At 38.9% G+C, this 21,204-nt stretch overlaps 1 protein-coding gene and 1 pseudogene across 2 annotated transcripts in view; both read left to right on the top strand.

Annotated features, from left to right (window-relative positions):
• The first annotated feature begins 2,973 nt into the window (after positions 1–2,973).
• LOC307097350 (small ribosomal subunit protein eS27-like) lies at positions 2,974–3,266 on the top strand (annotated as a pseudogene). Its single transcript has one exon. The product of its transcript is annotated as a small ribosomal subunit protein eS27-like (transcript).
• Positions 3,267–8,684: 5,418 nt separating this feature from the next.
• The window catches only part of GPR149 (G protein-coupled receptor 149), a gene marked incomplete at both ends in the record, with an annotated part of 52,486 nt that continues 39,966 nt past the window's right edge, over positions 8,685–21,204 (top strand). Inside the window, 3 exons of the mRNA XM_079766987.1 lie at positions 8,685–9,701; positions 10,645–10,837; positions 13,251–13,705. Of these exons, the coding sequence (XP_079623113.1) occupies positions 8,685–9,701; positions 10,645–10,837; positions 13,251–13,705 (1,665 nt within the window). The remainder of the gene's footprint in view (positions 9,702–10,644; positions 10,838–13,250; positions 13,706–21,204) is intronic.

Here is a 21,204-nt window from a genome sequence, read left to right as displayed (position 1 = left end):
GAGGGACCTCCCCCCCGAGTGCACGAATTTCATGCACCAGGCCCCTAGTATAATATATTTAGGTTTATGTTACTGTACAACTTTTTGGTAACTACATAGTCAGGTTTGTCAAACTCTAAAGCAAGATTGACCCAACAATTCTAATGTTGAGAATTTATCTTACAAAGAGATACCTTGATATATGTATAAGGATGTTCACTCATATTCTTCTTTAGAAAAAATCTATAGGGTAAAAATCTTACAAGCTCTTCAATAAGGAACTAATTAAATTATCATTCATCCATACAGTCAAATATATAACAGCTATATAATAGGAATGAAGTGCTGATATGATTTCCAAGATGAGTTGATCCATAAAAAAATAAGATATAAGTATATTACATATGTAAATAGATTCCATTTGTGTATACATATGAAACTGTGATTAGTCATTACTTCTGCACAGTGAGAGCACAGTTCTCATTAGTAGTTTTGTTTGTTTGTTTTCCATTCCTTTACCATTATATTTAACCCATTTAAAAGTCTGACTTAATGGCTTTTATGTCAAATTTTCTCTGGGATAAATCAATTTTAAAATATGAAATTTGTATCTATCAATTTGTCTTTTACCCCTTACCTTGCTAGGCTGGCCATATACCCTCTAACCCCAATGCCTACCACCACCAATAAGAGAATATATCAGCCCAGTTACCACAGGTCTACTATCTCTCTCTTTCCACTCCCCTCTGTCCCCTCTTTTCATTGCACTTTTTATTAATTTGAGCATTAACTGGGAAATGGCGTAATATATACAGTGACTTCTGGGGTTCTGATATGCACTGGACATGGAAGGAAAAGAAGGAGATAAATGCCTCACCACAACAGCTTCCTCTTTATTGTCATCTGCAAGCGAACCCAGAACTGGTGATGGTGTATTTCCCTTTGAAAGAAATTGCCAGTTATGGAGTTAAGTATACCATAAACTCATCATTAATTATTCTAAGCTCTTAACATGCTTTTCATCTGAGCTTTTAAAGTTCTTCAGGATAGGCATTATTATCCTGTCTATAAAGATAGAAATACTGTGCCATACACAAGATTAAGTGTCTTGTTGAAGGATTCATAGCAAGCCCAGTGAGAGCTAGAAATCACATTCATGTCGTCAGATTTCGTCTTCTCCACCACAGTGACCAGAGAATCAATATCACTTTTCACCTTTACAGGACTATTATTTCTAATCCCTTACTATGTCTCTCTTTTATTCAAGATTTTAAAAGTCTATAAATAACCTTTTCATTTTAAATACACCCCAAAACCCTGGGGTAGTTCTCTATACAAAGCCCAGAGACAACTCTGCCCTTGTGAGCAGACAATAATGAGGAAAAGGAAGAAGTTGATTTAATTTCCATCTCAGTCACTGAATTACAGTATCATCTTGAACAATTGATTTTTGTCTGCATGCACTAACTTCTCAGCTGTTAGATTTTGGATAAAATTTCACTTCCCTTAGGGAAGTAAGAGCTACTGAGATAATTTCTTTAAAATCCTTGGAGCTCAATAATACTAAATGAAAAGAAAAAACAGGTGGCCATCTACATCATTCTATTATTCTATTAGAGTTAGGGCCTCAGAAATTTGTTTTGCCTCAGGAAGTTCTCTTCCTCAGCAATCCCTCTGATTTATTGACACACAGGATGTTTGCAACGTCAAGAAATCTAGAGAACAGAGCAGAAAAATAAAGTACACACAATCTTGCTCCCATAATCCAGGGTTCTGTCTCTGGATAACCCATTACCAGCAGTAACTTCAGGTGGGTAATTTACTTTCCAAGCCTTGGTTCCTTCATCTGAAAAATGGAGCTAAAACTAATACCCTCATCATAGGATTGTGGGATTAAATAAGTTATTACATGTAAATAACTTAGAAAAATGTCCAGTGCATTAAAAGAACTAAATAAATGTTAGCCATTTTTAGCATTGTTGTTATTGATATTATTAATTATAATTTATATAATGTATAATATTACATAAGATGTAGATATGTCTAAATCTCACACATGACTCAAACATTCTACCAATGGGAGATTACTTTGAATTGAAATGCTCCTATTTTAGTTATATCAAGGATCAACAATTTTTTGTAAAAAGCCAGATAATAAATATTTTTGGCTTTGTGGGTCACACAGTCTCTCTCACAACTATTCAGTGTTCAACTCCATTGTTGTAGCTTGAAAGCAACCGTGAAAAGACTTAAACAAATGGTTATGGCGATGTTCCAATAAAACTTTATTTACAAAAAAGAGACTATAGTTTGCCAACCCCTAAAATAAAGCAAGAAATCTTTCAAAGTCACTGTTTTTATTTAGTTAAGTAAACTGGGACCTTAATAAGGAAATTACTCCTCCTGCCAAAAGACATGAGATAAAACATATTACCCATTATCATGCCCCAGGTATCACCTCAAGGCAAGATGATGATGCTCCTACAGGACAGAGTGCTCAGATTAGAAAGCAAAGCCATAGCACTGGGCACAGAAAGAGATGCCACTCCCAGGGCAATGAGTGGCATTCATTTGGCAAAGGAGGACTGGAAAGAGCAGCCATCTTTGAGAACATGGTTAATAAAGTTTGGGTACATAAAGTGAACATTAACCATTTATAGATGTGGAGACAGAAATTCCTGAAAATATTAAGAAAGGCTTTACTTAAAAGGAAGCAATACCCCAGTACACACTGACATGGGACAGGAATGAGGGGGAAGACACATTATAATCAAGGATCAGCATAACATGGGACATGCCAAATGAAAAGAAATCATGGCCAGGCCAGAACGAAGAACTAGTCTCATTGTTACTGAAAAGTTTTCACCAGCTCCCTAGTGAAAAAAAAAAATTAAAGATTAAGATAGAACTCCTTTGTACACCACTTGCAGTGATAATACTTGGCTCAAGATATTACTATAGCCTTTCCGGCAGTGACGACCTCCCCACGACAAGATGCCTCTCGCTAAGGATCTTCTCCATCCCTCTCCCGAAGAGAAGAGGAAACCCAAGAACTGCCTGGTGCAGAGCCCCGATTCCTACTTCATGGATGTAAAATGCCCAGGATGCTGTAAAATCACCACCGTGTTTAGCCATGCATGAACAGCAGTTTTGTGTGTTGGTTGCTCCACTGTTCTCTGTCAGCCAACAGGAGGAAAAGCAAGGCTTACAGAAGGATGTTCCTTCAGAGGGAAGCAGCCCTAAAAGCACCTCAAATCAAGATGAGTGGGAAACCATCCCAATAAACACATTTTGGATTGGAAAAAAAAAGATATTATTCTACCCTTGAGATAATGGAGATATTGAAATAATTTCTTTGAAATCTTGTAGCTCAAGTGGACCCTGTGAAAATAAGGTATAGGGGTCCCCTTGCATTATCTCATTACTAATTTAAGGCTTGGTCAATTTGTTGTGCATCAAGACATTTTCATCCTAAGCATTAAATATTTATTGTATTGAATCCCTTAGGATGAAAGGTGTTGTTTTTTTTCCAGAGAGGAATTTAAGGAAGAAGATAGTATGAAAAATGACTAAACCCCACCTTTACAAAGACAAGAACTATAATGTTCTTTACCACTAATACATATTGTCTGACCTTTAGACACTCAAAGGGATGTTGAATGAATGAATGAAAGTTCATAGTATATAATCATATTTAAAATAGCTATATATTGTTGCTTTTTTTATTCTGTAGGATAGGTTCAGTCATTCTTAATCTATTCAACAGCTTCACACAGCTCTATAAAAACTCTCCTCCAGATATTATCTTAATGGCTAGGTGAATCTTGCATAACTACCAGATGAGTAAAATTGATTACACAGTGACCATTAATAACAAACCTTATTTCTCTCAATAGCTGTTCTACATTAACATATGAACATACATAGGTATATATAGATGTACATACATACATAAATACCTCAAAATTTTTGTCTCATCCAGGGAACAGGTTAAAAAAAAAACATAGAATTTCCCATTTGAGAGACCTTTGGATTAACAATGTATTTAGCAGATTTCAAAATTAGATTCATGAAGTTAGTCTCTTTGACTTGGAGCCAAATTAAATTGTGTCCTTATTCATAGTAATCAGACAGAATTAAACATTGTAGGTTTCTGATGAGACATTGAAAAAGAAGAAAATAAATCACAGCAATTGGGTTCTCCTATGATGCCAAATTGATAGTCATTTTTTTGAAAACCATCAGCTAAAGCAGAGTATGCATATATTTTATATAATATAGATATTAGATATGAACAATCATATATATTATAAATTTATACATTTATTATACATGTTTATAAAATCTAGATTTTACTCCTATGTTGTAAATGTATCTGAATATACTGTATACATTGGATAATTTATGAGATCTTTCATTTCAGCTCTGATTATTACATTAGCAAATGTCTTAACCTGGGCCAGTCTTCTAAAATGTTTTGGCTATATAATACTGTATTTCTAGAAAGAGAAATATTATCATCTTCATGATTAACTTACCTATGATACCTTTTTATTTTCATAAAATAAGACTAAATGTTTCCATTGGTCCTGTGTTTACTACGGATGTTATTCTGCCATATTCAACTAGACTTTTTTTATGCCATTTCCTATTCTGAGGATTTTCAGATATAATGTAGACTTTTAGAGAAATGAATAGCCTGCAGTGCTTTGCAAAGGTATAATTACATCAAGGACTTCATAAACTAAAAGCCTAATGAAATTATTGCCATGTAATTCTCTCTATGGGTTGTTTTATAGTCTGTAATGCTATATTTGGTATATGTTTTAAAATAATCAAAGCAGCCTGGCCATTGTGGCTCAGTTGGTTGAGCATTTACCCATGCACCAAGAGGTCACTAGTTTGATTCTGGGTCAGGGCACATGCCCTGATTTCAGGCTTGATCCCCAGTAGGGGGCATACAGAAGGCAGCCAATGATGTTTCTCTCACTGATGTTTTTATCTCTCTTCCTTCCTATCTTTCTAAAAATCATTAAAAAATGTTTTTAATAAAATAATCAAAGCAGCAGTAGGACAATAAACAAGTCTTCACCTAAGCTTTTCTAGCATAATCATAATTTATATTTAAATAGATATAACTTTATTGCAAGTGAGACAGAGGAATGAGTCTCACAAGAACAGAGGAAAAAATTTTTAAGGCACAAGGGGCTTCTTAGACATCTTTCTTCCTAGTTTTCTAAAAGTTATGTGTAAGGCATTTAGAATGATTATTTTATTATTAGCTCATGAGGCTACTGTAAGGAAAATGAGATTATGGTTAGGGGAAGAGCTTACAACTTTCAAGAAACATTATATATATATATATATATATATATATATATATATATATATATATATAACATAAAGCTTGGTCAACAGTTATTTATAAATTAAAATTTTGAAAAATGAGATATTCCAAACATGCTTTTTGAGAAAGGAAAGCAAAAACAAAACATTATCATTATTAACATCCACTGGAAATGTTCCCAAGCATGAGGTGCCAAGAGGGGTAATTAGAAAGTCTGGGTCTGTTGTAATTAAGAATGCAGAGCCAGACTATGATTTTTAAATCTGGCTCTACCACTTTTGACCTGTGTGGGGTCAACAGTATACCTAACTATAATAGGATGTGCTAGATTAGCACCCAGTAACAACCAAACCTCAAACTCAGCCATTTACACAACAACTTTTACTTCTCACTCATACAAAGCTACTATAGGTTCCCACAGACCTCCAGGGCAACCCTGATCCTTCAATTGGCCCAACATTTCAGGCTGCTTGAATCTTATGCCATCTTCATATTACTAAGGGCCTCCATGCCATATAGGGAAAGAGAAAGCATGGAGAATCCAAGCATCATCTCTTACAAGCTTCTACCTTTTATTTGATGACAATATTGATTTTTTTAAAATATCTTTTTACTGATTTCAGAGAGGAAGGGAGAGGGAGAGAAAGAAAGAAACATCAACGATGAGAGAGAATCATTGATTGGGCGTCTCCTGCATGCCCCTCACTTGGGATCAAGCCCATAACCCAACCAGGGCATATGCCCTGACATATGCTCTGACCTGGAATCAAACTGTGACCTCCTGGTTCATAGGTCAACACTCAACCACTGAGCAACAACAGCTGGGTGACAATATTGATTATTGTGCAACAGGCAGAAAAGAAAATTAAGATGAAGTTAACCCAAACTATTTAAATATTATATTGTCCCTTTAGACATTCAAAGGGCCTAAAATAATCCATTCAAGTCCTCTTATTTTACATATGTGAAAGCAAACACTCAGAGGAAGTATAAAAACTTTTGTCCAAGGTTACACAACCAACAACTGCAAGGTCTGGAGTAAAATTCAGATATTTCTCCTAGCTCCCCCACTGGCTGCAATTCCACCAACTTTTGGATGTGTGTTAACACGCTTGCTCCTTTTATTATAGCCTAGAGACCAGGGTGACATTATGGTAAGGCGTCTCTCTTCCAAATTTATATGTAATAGAAAACCCAGATATGATGGTAATGAAAAAGGGAATGTTCCTAGACATCAAACGGTAATGCAATAACTATTATTAATGTCTATTCATTTTTAACAGTGTGATACTGATTGTCTAACCCAACTGAAAATCCAGAGTTAAATACCATATTAAAAAACAATATTTTTGCATATGGCAGGAAAGAATAAGATCTGAGAGAAGAGAGAAAATAGCATGCCACAGAACACTGAACATAGTAAAAAAAAAATAAGGTCTGTTTATCATTTTGTGCTTTCTGAAGCAACATTATTTTAAGATGAATTTACCCCAGATCTTTACTCACACCACACTGCCAAGGTCTATGTTATCAGTAGGGAGAGCTAGAGTGCTGAGCTAGCTGTCACAATGATTGTGTTTCCATTTGCAGAGCAAAGGGGAAATCAAACACCATGTCAAGAATAGCAAAGCGCCTACTGTATTTATTGAAGCGTATGGCTGGCAATGACTAATACAATCACTTCCCACTTGATCAGATTCAGGTTCAAAATGTAGCTTCAATTATCTCTAAAATGGACGGCATGCTCAGAGCTCTATTAGCACTTCCATTAATTTAGGTCGTAATCATATCAACTTTCTTCTTTCCCTTACCCCACTTCCATTCAGACCCCTCTGGTCCTGAGGCTGAACTGAGAAGGAATGCTTTAGGGTAGCCACCCCGAAGCATCCTGGGAAATGGCATATCAGACTACTGCTGTCAGCTACTTCTTTGCTAAACAACTCCTCTTGCAAAACTGACCATTGTTTAAATGAGTTCAGAGATGCAATGATTCTATGCAACAGTCCTGGCAACACTCTGGCTAAATGTGTTTTTTGTGGGGTAACCTTTTAGGCCCTATACAATGTAACCTGACTTTAACAACAAGAAATATTATTTATTCAAATGGTAGCTCGCTTAACTTGATGACATGGTCAGAAAATAGTTATATTCCTAAAGCTAGTATGGTTCTATCAAAGAGTCTGCAAAATCTTGTTTAGTGTAATGAGGACTGTAATGACATTTTTTTTTATTATTAAGTACAACATATACTGGGTGGGGCAAAAGTAGGTTTATAGTTGTTTGTATGGGAAATAATACAATAACTAATAAATAATAATACAAACATAAATTGTTTTTCCTACTCACAAGTGTAAACCTACTTTTACCCCACCCTGTATTAAAAAACAAACAAATAATAACAACAACAAAAAATCAAAGCTGGTACATCCTATTCTTTTAAACATGGCATTGATAATATTCTTCCTCCAATAGATTATGAATCAGAGAGGTCTGGAGAAGAATAAAAGTAACCCCTTCATGGTGTAGCTTGGACTTCTCTAAGATAGTATTTGTCATTCACATCAAACGTGAGCAAGTATTCGGTTTTCTATGTTAAAACCAAAGGGGAAGGCTTAGCAAGGACACTGCTTCTTGTTTCAAATGAGGCAAGCTGAGAAGATGGATATCCTTTGGCTCATACACTGAACTCCCCTCCCTTTTGTTCCTGCTTCTCTCCTGCTTGGAGCTGGCTCCTCCCTCCTTCCTGCAGCTCGGAGGATCACTGGCTGATTGAAGAACACAGCGGTTCAGAAGGGGATCTGTGCTCTGTGTCTCTCTCATCCTCTCTCTCTTTCTCTCCCACTTTGTCTCTCTCTGCCTCTCTCCCTGAATCGGCAAAGCTGAAACCTACCTGATACTCTCTCTGCCTTTGAATCCAGCTCTGGAAACAAATGCATCTTTTTACTGCTCTTAAAAAGTGAAAAGAGTTTGATTCTCTCCAGCTACAAACTGCTTTGCTCCATAAGAAGGACCCAAAGGACCCAGACAGCATTTTTTTTTTTCCCAATCTGCCTTGAGGAGCTTTTGCTTTCATGCCTGAAACTTGATGGTTTCAGGGGGGAGGTTTTGTTTGGTTTGTTTTTAATTGCAATGTTGAAAAGTTTCTTATTGATGCTTTAAACGGAATCCAATTTTTAATATGGGTTGAGTCAGATCTAAAGGAGAAATGCCTGACCATTTTCTGCTCGACTGACGGGGGAACATAGAGAGGGAAACTTGGTAGGAGAAAATGAGATCCGATTTGCAACTAACAGCCATGCTTTATTTTGAGAATGTGTACAGGCTCATGGAAAGGGAAATTAAATACTGACCGAGGACAATGTCTGTATTTCTCAGTAACTTAACAAATGACTCTAGCCTATGGAAAGAAAATCATAATTCCACCGATCTTTCAAATCCACCAGGAACTCTGAACGTCTACCTTTTTTGCCTGACATGCTTAATGACTCTCGCAGCCCTGGCAGGCAGCATCTATTCACTAGTTTCCCTGCTGAAAACGCAGAACAGAACTGTTGTGTCCATGCTCGTGGCGTCCTGGTCTGGGGATGATCTCCTGAGCGTCCTGTCGGTGACCATCTTCATGTTTTTGCAGTGGCCAAACGAGGTCTTCGACTACTTCCAGTCTCTGTGCACCACCTCTGCCTTACTCTATTTGTGCCAGGGCCTCTCGAGCAACTTGAAGGCGACTCTCCTAGTCTCCTACAACTTTTACACGATGCACAGGACTGTAGGGAGCCAGGCAGCCTCCAGAAGATCCAGCCAGGTGCTCGGCGTGGCCCTGACCGTGTGGGCAGCCAGCCTGCTGCTCTCCGCGCTCCCACTGTGCGGCTGGGGCGCCTTCGTGCGCACGCCCTGGGGCTGCCTGGCGGACTGCTCCAGCTCCTACGTGCTGCTGCTCTTCGCCGTGTACACTTCAGCCTTCGGACTGCTCGCCGGCCTCTCGGTCCCGCTCATTCACCAGCTGCTGTGCTCAGAGGAGCCGCTGAGACTCTATGCCAACTACCAGGAGATTTCCCGCGGCACTTCCACCCCCGGGACCCCTCCCACTGGGGAGAGAGTGCTTTCCCTGTGCCCAGAGGATGCTCTGGGCTCTGCCTTGCGTCGCTTTGCGGGATGCTCCCCGAGCTCAGACGCCGCCGTGTTGGGGCCGGGGCCGCCCGGGAGGGTGGAGCAGGAGCGCGGGCCGGGGCGCAGCGCCGCCGCGGGGGCTGGAGCCTGCAGGCGTGAGGACCCGGGGACTCTCTACGGCACCAGGAGCTTCACCGTGAGCACAGCGCAGAAGCGCTTCTCTTTGATCCTAGCGCTGACCAAAGTCATCCTTTGGCTTCCCATGATGGTAAAAGTGCAGTTGCTCGCAGTGCGCGGGGGTGTGTGCCGGACAGCGTGAGTGCGTGTTGGGACCGGGCGCCCCTGGTTTGGGGAATCACCAAGAGTCCGCTTCCAAACGTATCTCTCTCGGTTTTAGAGATGCACTTGTAGGAAGGCAGTCGAAGGGCAGCGCCGATCCGCAGAGAAGCCTTTGATACCAAATGCTTCTTTCAAAATTAAAATTGGGGAGGGGGCAAGGAGAGCTTTGGGGCATTGGATACTTAGTTTTCCTAGATCTGTCGTGGCCAAGGGTGTTCACTTCTCTCGTAGCAATCCCTGGGAGTATTCAGAAAAGGAGGTAGTTATAAAAAAAAAAAGAGATTTGTTGTTGTTTCTCCCCAATCTTCTGTTGTTATTCTATTCTCTCCACTCCATTCCTGCCTGGTTAGGAGGAAACGCCCATCCCAACAGGAGAGGCTCAATCAGAAGTAGAGAGAGAAGAGAAGGGACAAAACGGGCTTTTGTTCAAGCCTCCCTGAGGGATCCCAGTTGAGAAGTATCAGGGCAGCACCCTGCTGTGACCGTTGGCCTGCCCAGAGGTGAAATTGCAGGGATGTGACAAAGGGCCATCCGGAGGACCAGGTTCAGTTTTCACAGACACTTGCCTGTTTTCCCAGTAGCACCCCCAGTTCCCCATTGTGGACTGTGCTTCCTTGGTGGAGACTTGAGCTGGCAAGCAGGCAAGTTCAGACACTCAGGAGTGCAAGCCCCCAAAGTCCTGTTCTGTCTGGAGCATCTGAGATCCCAGGAGACCACCTCTAAAGCTAGGGGTGCCAGGCCAGATGCAGAACCTGCGGCTCTCGGGCAGGGAAGGGGCCAGGAAAAGGAGTCTGGGTCAGCACGCTTGCGGGAAAGGCCTGGGGGAGTAAAAATGTGATGCTGGGATCTGTCTGAAGCTCTCTCCTTTGCAGATCCACATGGTGGTCCAGCACGTGGTGGGTTTTCAGAGCCTTCCCTTCGAGTCACTCAGCTTTCTACTGACCCTGCTGGCCACCACCGTAACCCCCGTGTTTGTCTTGTCCAAACGCTGGACCCACTTGCCCTGTGGCTGCATCATCAACTGCAAGCGGGATACCTATACAGTGGCATCTGATGGGGGAAAAAGTAAGTCCTCCACAGTGCGGCGGCTGGGAGCAATAGCATACAGTCAAATACAGAAAAGTGGCCTATTGAGAAAGTTGCCCACCCGAGGAGCGGACAAAGAGTCCAAGGACAAATGTAAATGGAAAATAGAGGAAAGAAATTATAATGTGAAACAATTCTTGGCACAGTGCTGAAAGGAAGTTTTAAATGAGTGGGTTTAGAACAACTCAGTGAAGTGCTTATACATTGAATAATAATTTCAGGTAAATTCACCATAGCCCAGAGTAGGAAATAAATTCATCTCCCAACTCTACATTAGGAAGCCTGCATCTGAAAAGAGATGAACTCTCTAAAGAGTTAAAAATTCATTATATTATAGCCCATTATTATTTAATGGAACAGTAAAGAAGAGCATTTTCATTATTTGCTGCTTGTATTCTTCCAGGGTTTAGGAGAGTTTTCAGAGTAACAATAAATGCCTAAAAACAGTCCCAAATCAAAATTTAAGTGTATGCCTCTGCTTTTAGAAAAACACAAAACAAAACCCCCACCAAACACCTGAGTTTGTTTTTTATTTTTTTAAAAAAAGAACAAAGCATATAAAAAACATTAACAAGTCGATAAATTCAAACAGTCTATCAAATGTTAACCTTTTGCCACTAAATTAATGAACCAGCCTCTTATAGTATTTAAAATTGTGAAAAAGACAAAAAGAGTCTAGTGCCAGTGAAAACGAAAAGTCTTAGTTAAGTGGTTCAGGACAGTCATTTTAAGAAGTAAAGAGCACCTGCATCAGAGCTGAAAAGTAAAGCAATGCAATGGCCATCACTGCAAATGGGCTAGGGAGTGTTCTATCCTGTACGGTCGAGATAGAAGAGCGTAAGGCAAACTAGCAGAATCAACAGTAACATTAATATCTCACGTTTGAAATAAAAACCAGGCCTTTCAAGATCAAAATAATAGTTTTCCCTATCATTGCTCTTATTTTTATTTAATTTAAAATTCAGGGAAGGCCCTGAAATATGTAGGCATACAGAAAGAGGCATGGATTCTAAAATAAAATGTGATTCTAGTTTAAAATACTTATAGTTCAAATGACTCTATTCATTTTTTATGACCCAAAGGGGCATTCTTTGAATAAGAATGATATACTTTCACTGTCTGAGGATTCCACATAAATATTCCTTTTGCTAGGAAGACACTACAGAAATTTGAAACCCCAAAGATGGCCTATCCTCAAGTATGCAGGGGCTTGATCAATTATAGTACTTTGATTCTTTCGGAATGTGGCTTCGATTTCACATTTAAGCTTTTTCTCTTCAACAAACTAAGATTCCCCCCTTTAAATCTTTATCAGTGAACAAGAAAGGAATTTTTCCCTAACTCATATTTACCACAGGTTCATTATGCAGATGGAAATATAATTCCACATCTCAGCTTCACTGGATGGAAACTGAGACTTGCAACCTGATGATGAACGTCAGTAATAAAAATACTTTACAGAAATAACAATTCTCTCCAGCAGTAACCTGTATTACTTATGTCTCAAAACAAAAATGTTAAAAAAAGGTTTTAACAGTTTTAGGTGGTAGACATATGCATTGGATATGGCTTACAGACTCATTTTGTTTGCATGATATGTGTTCTTTTTAAATTAAGTAGTTAAAACATTTTATATCACAATCAGATTTTAAGCTTTAATTTTTGACAAAATCAGAGTATCTGGTGACATAGTTCTCTGAAGAATTGTTTTTATAAATTGATATAATTACATATGTATAAATTGTAATTAGCAAGTTATGATTAAAACAAAAGACTAGAGCTAATCATGCTTTTCAGAGGTTTGCTTTTCAGAATAAATACATTATATCTCCTTTTCTTAAGTGCAGTATAGACTTCAAAAGATCCTGACTATATTCTGATAGTCTTTAAGTTTCTTGTCAGTTATTAGTCAAGCGCTGTTAACTCTTTTATATTGTTATAACCTATTACCTACATTAGTTAACTCAGTCAGAATTTATCTTTAATGTTAAGAAAAGTCACTAACAAGAAGTGTTTTTATTGGTTATATTTCATAACTGATGCACTTCCCCTAACTTAAAGACAGCTCATCTGAGACATTATAAGAGTTTTCTAATTAATAGTTACATTTTTGAGACATAAAACTGCTTTAAAGACTACTGGGTTCTTGGAATTGGATGTATTTCAAGCCTCTCATTGTGCCAGTGAGAAACATTAGGCACGGAGTGAAAAAATGACTTGAGTTTGTGAGGCATAATTGCTTTGCATAATTGACAAGAAGTAAATGAGGATAGTTTTTAAATTCATAGTAATGAGGTTGAATGCACTTTCCTAATTTTATTTACTATGTATATTCAACTGTTGTTTATATCTACTTTCCTAACCATGGAATTTTGTTTTTGTTTTTACTTAGCCAAGAGAAGCTGCTTTGAATTCAATCTATCATTTGAACAAAGTTATGGAATTTATAAAATAGCACATGAAGATTACTATGGTGATGATGAAAATTCTACATCCTATCACAATCTCATGAACTATGAATGCAAAACTCCAAAAGACTCTCAGAGAGACACTCCTAATGTCTTCAGTGCCATAAAAGTGGAAATCAGCACTACACCCTCCCTGGACAGCTCTACACAGAAAGGCATTAACAAGTATACGAACACTGATATTATAGAGGCTAAACAGGATTCCCACAATGAAAAGGGCATTGACCCACTGCTCTTTGAAAAAACAGGTGATATTCAATATGAAGAAACCACCTTTTTGGAAGGGCCAGAAAGAAGACTTTCTCATGAGGAGAGTCAGAAACCAGACCTTTCAGACTGGGAATGGTGTAGGAGTAAATCAGAAAGAACTCCTCGTCAGGTACAGTAAAGATTATTCTTCCTGTGAAATTAAAGTGAGAACAAATATGACAGGCATGAAAAACAATTCTCAGTTGCTTATTCCATTCAATCAAGTCCAAGTGTAATTACACTTGCCTCAATTAATTTCCATAATACTAAACTTTATTTCAAGGTATCTTTGAAAGGACCTTACATTTTCATTCAATATACATATATGAATTAGAAGAGTTAAATAGATTATTTGAGAATTGTAGGGCAAGAAATCTACTTAAATTCAGACTAGATTCTCAGACCTTGTTTCAAATAGTTAACTTGTAGGTTTTATTATTCCTTTACCCAAAAAGTATTCCACAAGACACCAAAAGAAATTTTCTTTTTTAAAAGTAAAGGCAAATATTTATACAACTAGGATAGTCCTGCTGCAACTATTCTAGACAGCTTACATGTTAATCTTGCTAGAACTAGATCCTATAGTACTCCTTAGAAATGAAATAAGGAACTATTCCATAATACACACAAGTGAGTCTTTGCAAGCCCTGCTGAATGTTCTATCCTTTAAGGATGAAAGGTTTTATAATCCTATATAATAAAGAGGTAATATGTAAATTGACCATCACACCCTCGTACAAGATGGCCGCCCCCATGTGGTCACAAGATGGCCGGCAGGGGAGAGCAGTTAGGGGTGACCAGGCCGGCAGGGGATGGCAGTTGGGGGCGACCAGGTCGGCAGAGGATGGCAGTTGGGGGCTGGCAGGGGAGGACAGTTGGGGGCCATTGGGCCATCAGGGGAGCAGTTAGGCTGGCAGGGGAGTGGTTAGGGAGTGATAAGGCTGGCAGGCAGAATCGGTTAGGGGCAATCAGGCAGGCAGGCAGGCGAGCGGTTGGAAGCCAGCAGTCCTGGATTGTGAGAGGGATGTCCCAGATTGGAGAGGGTTCAGGTTGGGCTGAGGGACACACACACCCCCATGCACAAATTTCGTGCACCAGGCCTCTAGTCTATAATAATTAAAGCATAATATGCTAATTAGACCAGACATCCTTCCAGATGTCCTTCCAGACAAAGCTGAGGCTGTGAGGGAAGCCGGGTACTGGGTGCCCAAGGGAAGCCAGTGCCAGCAGCTTAGGGAAGGAAGGCCTACTCTTGCACGAGTTTTGTGCATTAGGCCTGTAGTGTTTTATAAAAGTGAAAGAATTTATACATTAATTTCATCCCCTTCTCTCCTAGATTCCAACCTGCCTAGAATAATGAGAGAAACTTATTTTATTAAAATGGTAATGTTATATTAATATGAGATTGTTCTTTTCTCCAAAGTCTCATATCTAGTAATTAAATTTATTATTGCTTTCCACACTATTTACTAGGAAGAGAAATCTTTTCCTACATGATTTGATAGAAATTGAAACCCAGTTGCTCCCAGTCTCTGGAATCAAAAGCACAGCTCTACAAATATCTGCTAGAAATAATGCCTTTATTATATGACCATATAACAGCAACTGTGAATATGAGCAGAATTATCTGAGATTTCTTTTATTCTTTTTTATGTTTCTTTTATCCTTATTGATTAATTAAAACTACTAATCTTACTCTGACACCAGCATTTTAAAAGTTGGTTAATAAAAGAAATTATATTATTAAAAAGAATTATTCATAATTTAGTGACTTGGTATCTCACTAAATATTTTCCATAAGTTAAGAAATACAGTGAAAAGTGTATTATTGATAGGACAATGCTCAGTATTTTTAAGAACAATATAGTACCCTGAATTCCTATGATTTCAGCATCAATTTGCTCCTGAATAATCTAAACCTCCTGGTTTTCTCACACTTAAAAAGTACATAATACTTTTTACTAGTAAGTGTGTGTGTGTGTGTGTGCATCCCAATAACTTGCAACTACTTATGTGCCACTGCCCCATCCCATCCTCATGCACACCCCTTATGCATTACAGCTATTTTGAATCTTCCTCATCATTTTTGTTTTTTGTTTTATTGTCTTAGCACAGTGGTCGGCAAACCGTGGCTCGCGAGCCGCCTCGGTTTGCCGCTCTGTTGACTAATGAGTTTGCCGACCACTGGACTAGACTAAATATTACCATGTAGTTGGAAGCTGTGAGGATTAGGCAGTTGTGGCATATTGTGTGCAAAGAGGTAAAGGGTAGTAATAGCATAAATGAACATAATAAATGAACATACTCTAGCCCAATATATTTAGTTTTGCTTATTTTGAGCTTTCTAAAGATGGTATCATACTGCACCTAGTCTTCTGGGACTTGCTTTTCATCCACTCAACATAATTTTAAATGTCTCTATTTTCTTATGTATTTTCTTACAACATTAGCTATTATCATGTAAAACATAACAATGTAAAAGTCTTGGTTGTAGTTCAGAGATTATAATCAGTTAACTACACTTATAAACATGAAAGCATTAGACACTTTACATATCAATATATAGTCTTAAGAGAATGAAGAAACACAACTTACCAGAAACCTCTGTAAATCAAAAAATAAAATTGTATGGACAGCACAAAACTTTAATCAATCCAGATATCTTTGAACTATAAAAATTTGCATATTGAATGCTAATATTTTAACATTTGTGAAGAGCAAGTAATTAAGGAAACTGATTTAAAATCATAGCTGTAAAAAATTATTAGTGGTAAAATAGATAATAGAATATTTAGGAAAGGTAAACTTTATATTTTCAGAGACTAATTGAAATACTATCATAAATTTTAAAACAATAGTAAGAAATCCTTAGGCCACAGGCTAATGTTATTGGTATGACTTTCCCTTTGCAAAATTGCCTGTGGATTTTAAGGTTAACATTATAAAATATATTTAGGATTGAAAAGCTCATGAGAACTTTTTCTATGACAAAAGCAAGGTGTAAAGTCTTACTTTATTCTTCAGCAGCAAATATTTCCTGGGAATAGATGGTGACTTGGAAAGCACTTGCATTTCATCCTTTTTTTTTTTCCAAGACCTTCTTTGCTCAGAAAGCTATGTTAACTTATATATCTTATAGTGATATATTAAACTGTAGCAGAGGGGCTTGGCCTGCATGGCTCAGTGGTTGAGCGTCAAGCTATGAACCAGGAGGTCCCTGGGTCGATTCCTGGTCAGGGCATATGCCTGGGTTGTGGGCTCAATTCCCAGTGGGGGGCATGCAAGAGGTAGCCGATCAGTGATTTTCTCTCATCATTGATGTTTCTATCTCTCTCTCCCTCTCCCTTCCTCTCTGAAATCAAATAAAAATCTATTATAAAAAATAAACTGTAGCAGACACTGCAGCAACTCTATAAAAATACTATCTCTTTTGATTTTTCTATGGTTGTGCTTTCAATTATGTAGGCTCAATGTATCAGCTCCTCTCTAAAGGTACTGACATAAAATAGTGTGAGTTCTTTGTTCTCAGGCTTTTAAAAAATCAGGTTGGATTTAAAATACATTTAGTAAGCCTTCCTTTACAATACTTATTTTATTAGAATTTATGTTAGTAAACAAATTCTCAGCACATCGCATTGGAAATCCTTGTGGGAATGAGTATCAGATCAAGGTTAAGGCGTAAAGAAGACAGTATTAGAATGGCATTCGCAGGGTTAATTTTAAATGTGATCCAATAAACTTTATCAGAGTTGAGAGTGTTTGTAAGACAGGGATTTATTGTTAAGCTTAGCCACATAATCACTTCCTTTTGGAACCCTATAGTGTAGAATTCTAAGCAGTTCACTATTAATTTTCATTATAGTCAGAAAAATAGTCAGAAATGTCAGAGTTCTTCTGTTATAGTTTTAATGTGGTATGAATGTACCTCAAATAATGATTTACCAGAACCCCAAAGCCTTGTCATCTATGAATAAAGAAAATTGGATTTATAAAATAAGTTAGAGGCTTGTGGGTGATCACTATAATTTTCTTTTTTAATATGAAGTTCAACAAATTTCCCATGGATTTCATTTTCTTTTCTTTTAACGTGTTATCTTAAAGCTCTAGAAACTCATTTATTTATTATGAATCAGAAACAAAGATATGATGTAACTATGCCACTTAATCCCACTGATAATTCTATCATTATATTACTTAAGTTGAAAACCCCTCCGCTATGCCAGTAGAATATAGAAAAACAGGTTCAGAAACAAACCTTCTCAAATGAGGACAAGTAAGGGAAGTGCTTGCATTTGATTAGCTACACAAACCACTTGGCATTAGGTAGAATAAACCAATAAGAACTAACTTTAAAGTCACCTAAGAATCAAAGAAATTTTATGTTAAAGAAAATACTTTATCTAAAAATAGTTTTACAAGTAAAAGTTGTATTATTTGCTAATATTGATTTCTATAATCTTTATAATATTACTAGAGGCCCGGTGCACAAAATTCGTGCACGGGGGGGGGGGGGGGGGGTCCCTCAGCCCAGCCTGCACCCTCTCCAATCTGGGATCCCTCTCACAATCCAGGACTGCTGGCTCCCAACTGCTCACCTGCCTACCTTCCTGATTGCCCCTAACCGCTTCTGCCTGCCAGCCTGATCACCCCCTAACCACTCCCCTGCCAGCCTGATTGATGCCTAACTGCTCCCCTGCCAGCCTGTTTGCCCCTAACTGCTCTCCCCTGCAGGCCTGGGTCCCTCCCAACTGCCCTCCCCTGCAGGCTTGATCGCCCACAACTGCCCTCCCTTGCAGGCCTGGTCCCTCCCAACTGCCCTCCCCTGCTGGAGATCTTGTGGGAGCCATCTTGTGTCCACATGGGGGCAGGATCTTTGACCACATGGGGGCAGCCATCTTGTGTGTTGGAGTGATGGTCAATCTGCATATTACTCTTTTATTAGATAGGATAGAGGCCTGGTGCATGGGTGGGAGCTGGCTGATTTGCCCTGAAGGGTGTCCCGGATCAGGGTGGGGGTTCCCTTGGGGTGTGGGGCAGCCTGGGCAAGGGGCCTGTGGTGGTTTGCAGGCCGGCCACACCCCCTGGCGACCCAAGCGGAGGGCCTGGTATCTGGGCTTTATTTATCTTCTACAATTGAAACTTGTAGCCTGCAGCGGAGCCAAGCCTTCTGCTTGCTCCATGGTGGCAGCCATTTCTGTTGGGATTTATGTATCTTCTATAATTGAAACTTTGTAGCCTTAAGCGGAGGCCTGGGCTGGCCAGGGTGTGCAGAAAGCTTGGCTTCCCCCATCGCCGGGGGCAACCCTAGCCTCCTGCTCTTTCCAGCTCTGTGGCTGCTGCCATTTCTGTTTGGATTTATGTATCTTCTATCATTGAAACTTTGTAGCCTTGAGTGGAGGCCTAGGCCGGCAAGGACAGGCGGAAAGCTTGGCTTCCTCCATTGTCGCAGAAACCCAAGCTTCCCTCCTGCTCTCTGTGGCCGGGTTTATTTGCATATTCGCTCCTGATGGGCTGGTGGGCGTGGCCTGTGGGTGTAGTGGAGTGATGGTTAATTTGAATATTACTCTTTTATTAGATAGGACTAGAGGCCAGGTGCACGACATTTGTGAACATGTAGGTTCCCTAGGCCTGGCCAGCAATCAGGGCTGATCTGTGTGGCGGTTGGTGGGGCAATCAGGGCCCCGCCCCCCGCCAGTCACCTCCCTCTGCGGGGCGACCAGTGGTGCAATGGGTCCCTACTCCCCCCACTGGCACCTGCCTTGGCTGGCCTGGGGCCCGCGGGCTGGGGGCAGCTCCTGCGTTGAGCATCTGCCCCCTGGTGGTCAGTGCATGTCATAGCAGCCAGTCATTCCACTGGTCATTCCGCCATTCAGTTGATTTGCATATTAGGCATTTATTATATAGGATTATTTATTTAAGTAATTTTCATAGAAAACTGTAGAAACCAAAAGTTGAACTAGACTATATTAGGTTAAGATCAATATGCAAGTAAGTCAAATGGGGATGTTCAAATGTAGATTGTAATTGAGTAGATTTAAGATAGGGTCCAAGATTCTGCATTTCTAACAAACTCATACCAGACCTACAGAATCAGAATCCCTGGATTGGTTCAGATGCACATTAACATTTAAAAAGTACTGTGTTAGCGTCTAATCACTAGGAGATGGATATTAATTTAGAGACCAGGGCTAAATTAACCCTCTAATATATGCCCCATAAAGTGAAATAAGACTAGAAAAAATACCACAATACACAATCTCTTTACTTCCCCCCCCCAAAGAAAGTGCATATTCTCTTTACATTTGAAAAAAAGAAACTATTAAAAAATTAAATTGGGCATTGAGGTGTTAAGTGTTTTCTGTGACATTGTTAGCTGAACAATTGCAAATGCTTCACTTGTTTGCTGAATAACTTCCAACATTTTTAATTGAAGTGAGGATCAGAGAAAAATTCACCTATCAGATATGTAGCTTCAAGGCAGTCATCCTAACACAAATGACTGTCAGGAGTACAGATGTTTTATATCTGGTTATGTTCATTTGTCTGGAGTGTTTCATTCATTACTCCACTGTTCAGAGACCTGAAAAACTGTTACACTGCTTTAAAAAAATCATTTATAACTTTCATTGTTTTATGATTATATAGTAATATAATTATTGTAGAAAATTTAGAAATTGCTGATCAGCAAAGAAAAACACCCACTTCCAACCACCGAGAGCTAAAAACTGTTTACATTTTATCTAATAAAATTTTAAGCTCTTTCTTATAATTTTGACAAAAATGGATCATATTGCATGTTTAGTTTGGAATTTTTTTCTCCACTTCAGAGTATAATTTTCACCTGATTTAAATTGTTCAAGCCCCGTGTTCTAATATATGGTATAGTTTAGAATAACTATTTTGAGTATGGCTGAAAACATCCACGAATGTAAATTTGTTCACAAGTATTTAAAACGAAGGGAAATGAATAAACTAATTCAAATATTTCATAACACATTTTGTGATCCTCACAGTATGCATTTGCTCAAATGAAGTAAAACTGTTCACTTTCTATAAATCCAAGGGGATTAGCCTTAGATCAAAGTTTGTGTGGAATCCTATAATTCACCTTTTAAACTAAGAATTCTGTTAAAAACAAACAAACAAAAAACTCATGGTTTAAAGAAACCTTAAAGGCTATGGATTGGAACCACCCCATCTGGCTTAAATCTCTTCTACAACCTCTTATTGAGTGGTTAGATTATCCCTTATGTGACCTCAAGTGGCTGAAAACTCAGTGTGTTTTTTTTAAAGCAGGCTCATTTCATATATATAAAAAGTATGAAATGAACCTGCTTTAAAAAAAAGTATCTGTGTTATTTGGCGATACACACACACACACACACACACACACATATTGATTTTAGAGAGGAAGGGAGAGAGAGAGAGAGAGAGAGAGAGAGAGAGAGAGAGAGAGAGAGATTGAAACATCAATGATGAGAAAGAGTCATTAATTGGCTACCTACTGCTACTGCATGCCCCCCACTGGGGATTGATTGAGCACACAACCAGGACATGTGTCCTTGACCGAAATCGAACCTGGGACCCTTCAGTCTATAGGCCAATGCTGAGCCAAACCAGCTAGGGCAA

The sequence above is a fragment of the Cnephaeus nilssonii genome, assembly GCF_951640355.1.
Source record: "Cnephaeus nilssonii genome assembly, chromosome: 3".
Taxonomy (NCBI): domain Eukaryota; kingdom Metazoa; phylum Chordata; class Mammalia; order Chiroptera; family Vespertilionidae; genus Cnephaeus; species Cnephaeus nilssonii.
Note: the sequence above shows the minus strand (reverse complement) of the source record. Positions and strands in the feature narration are given on the sequence as shown.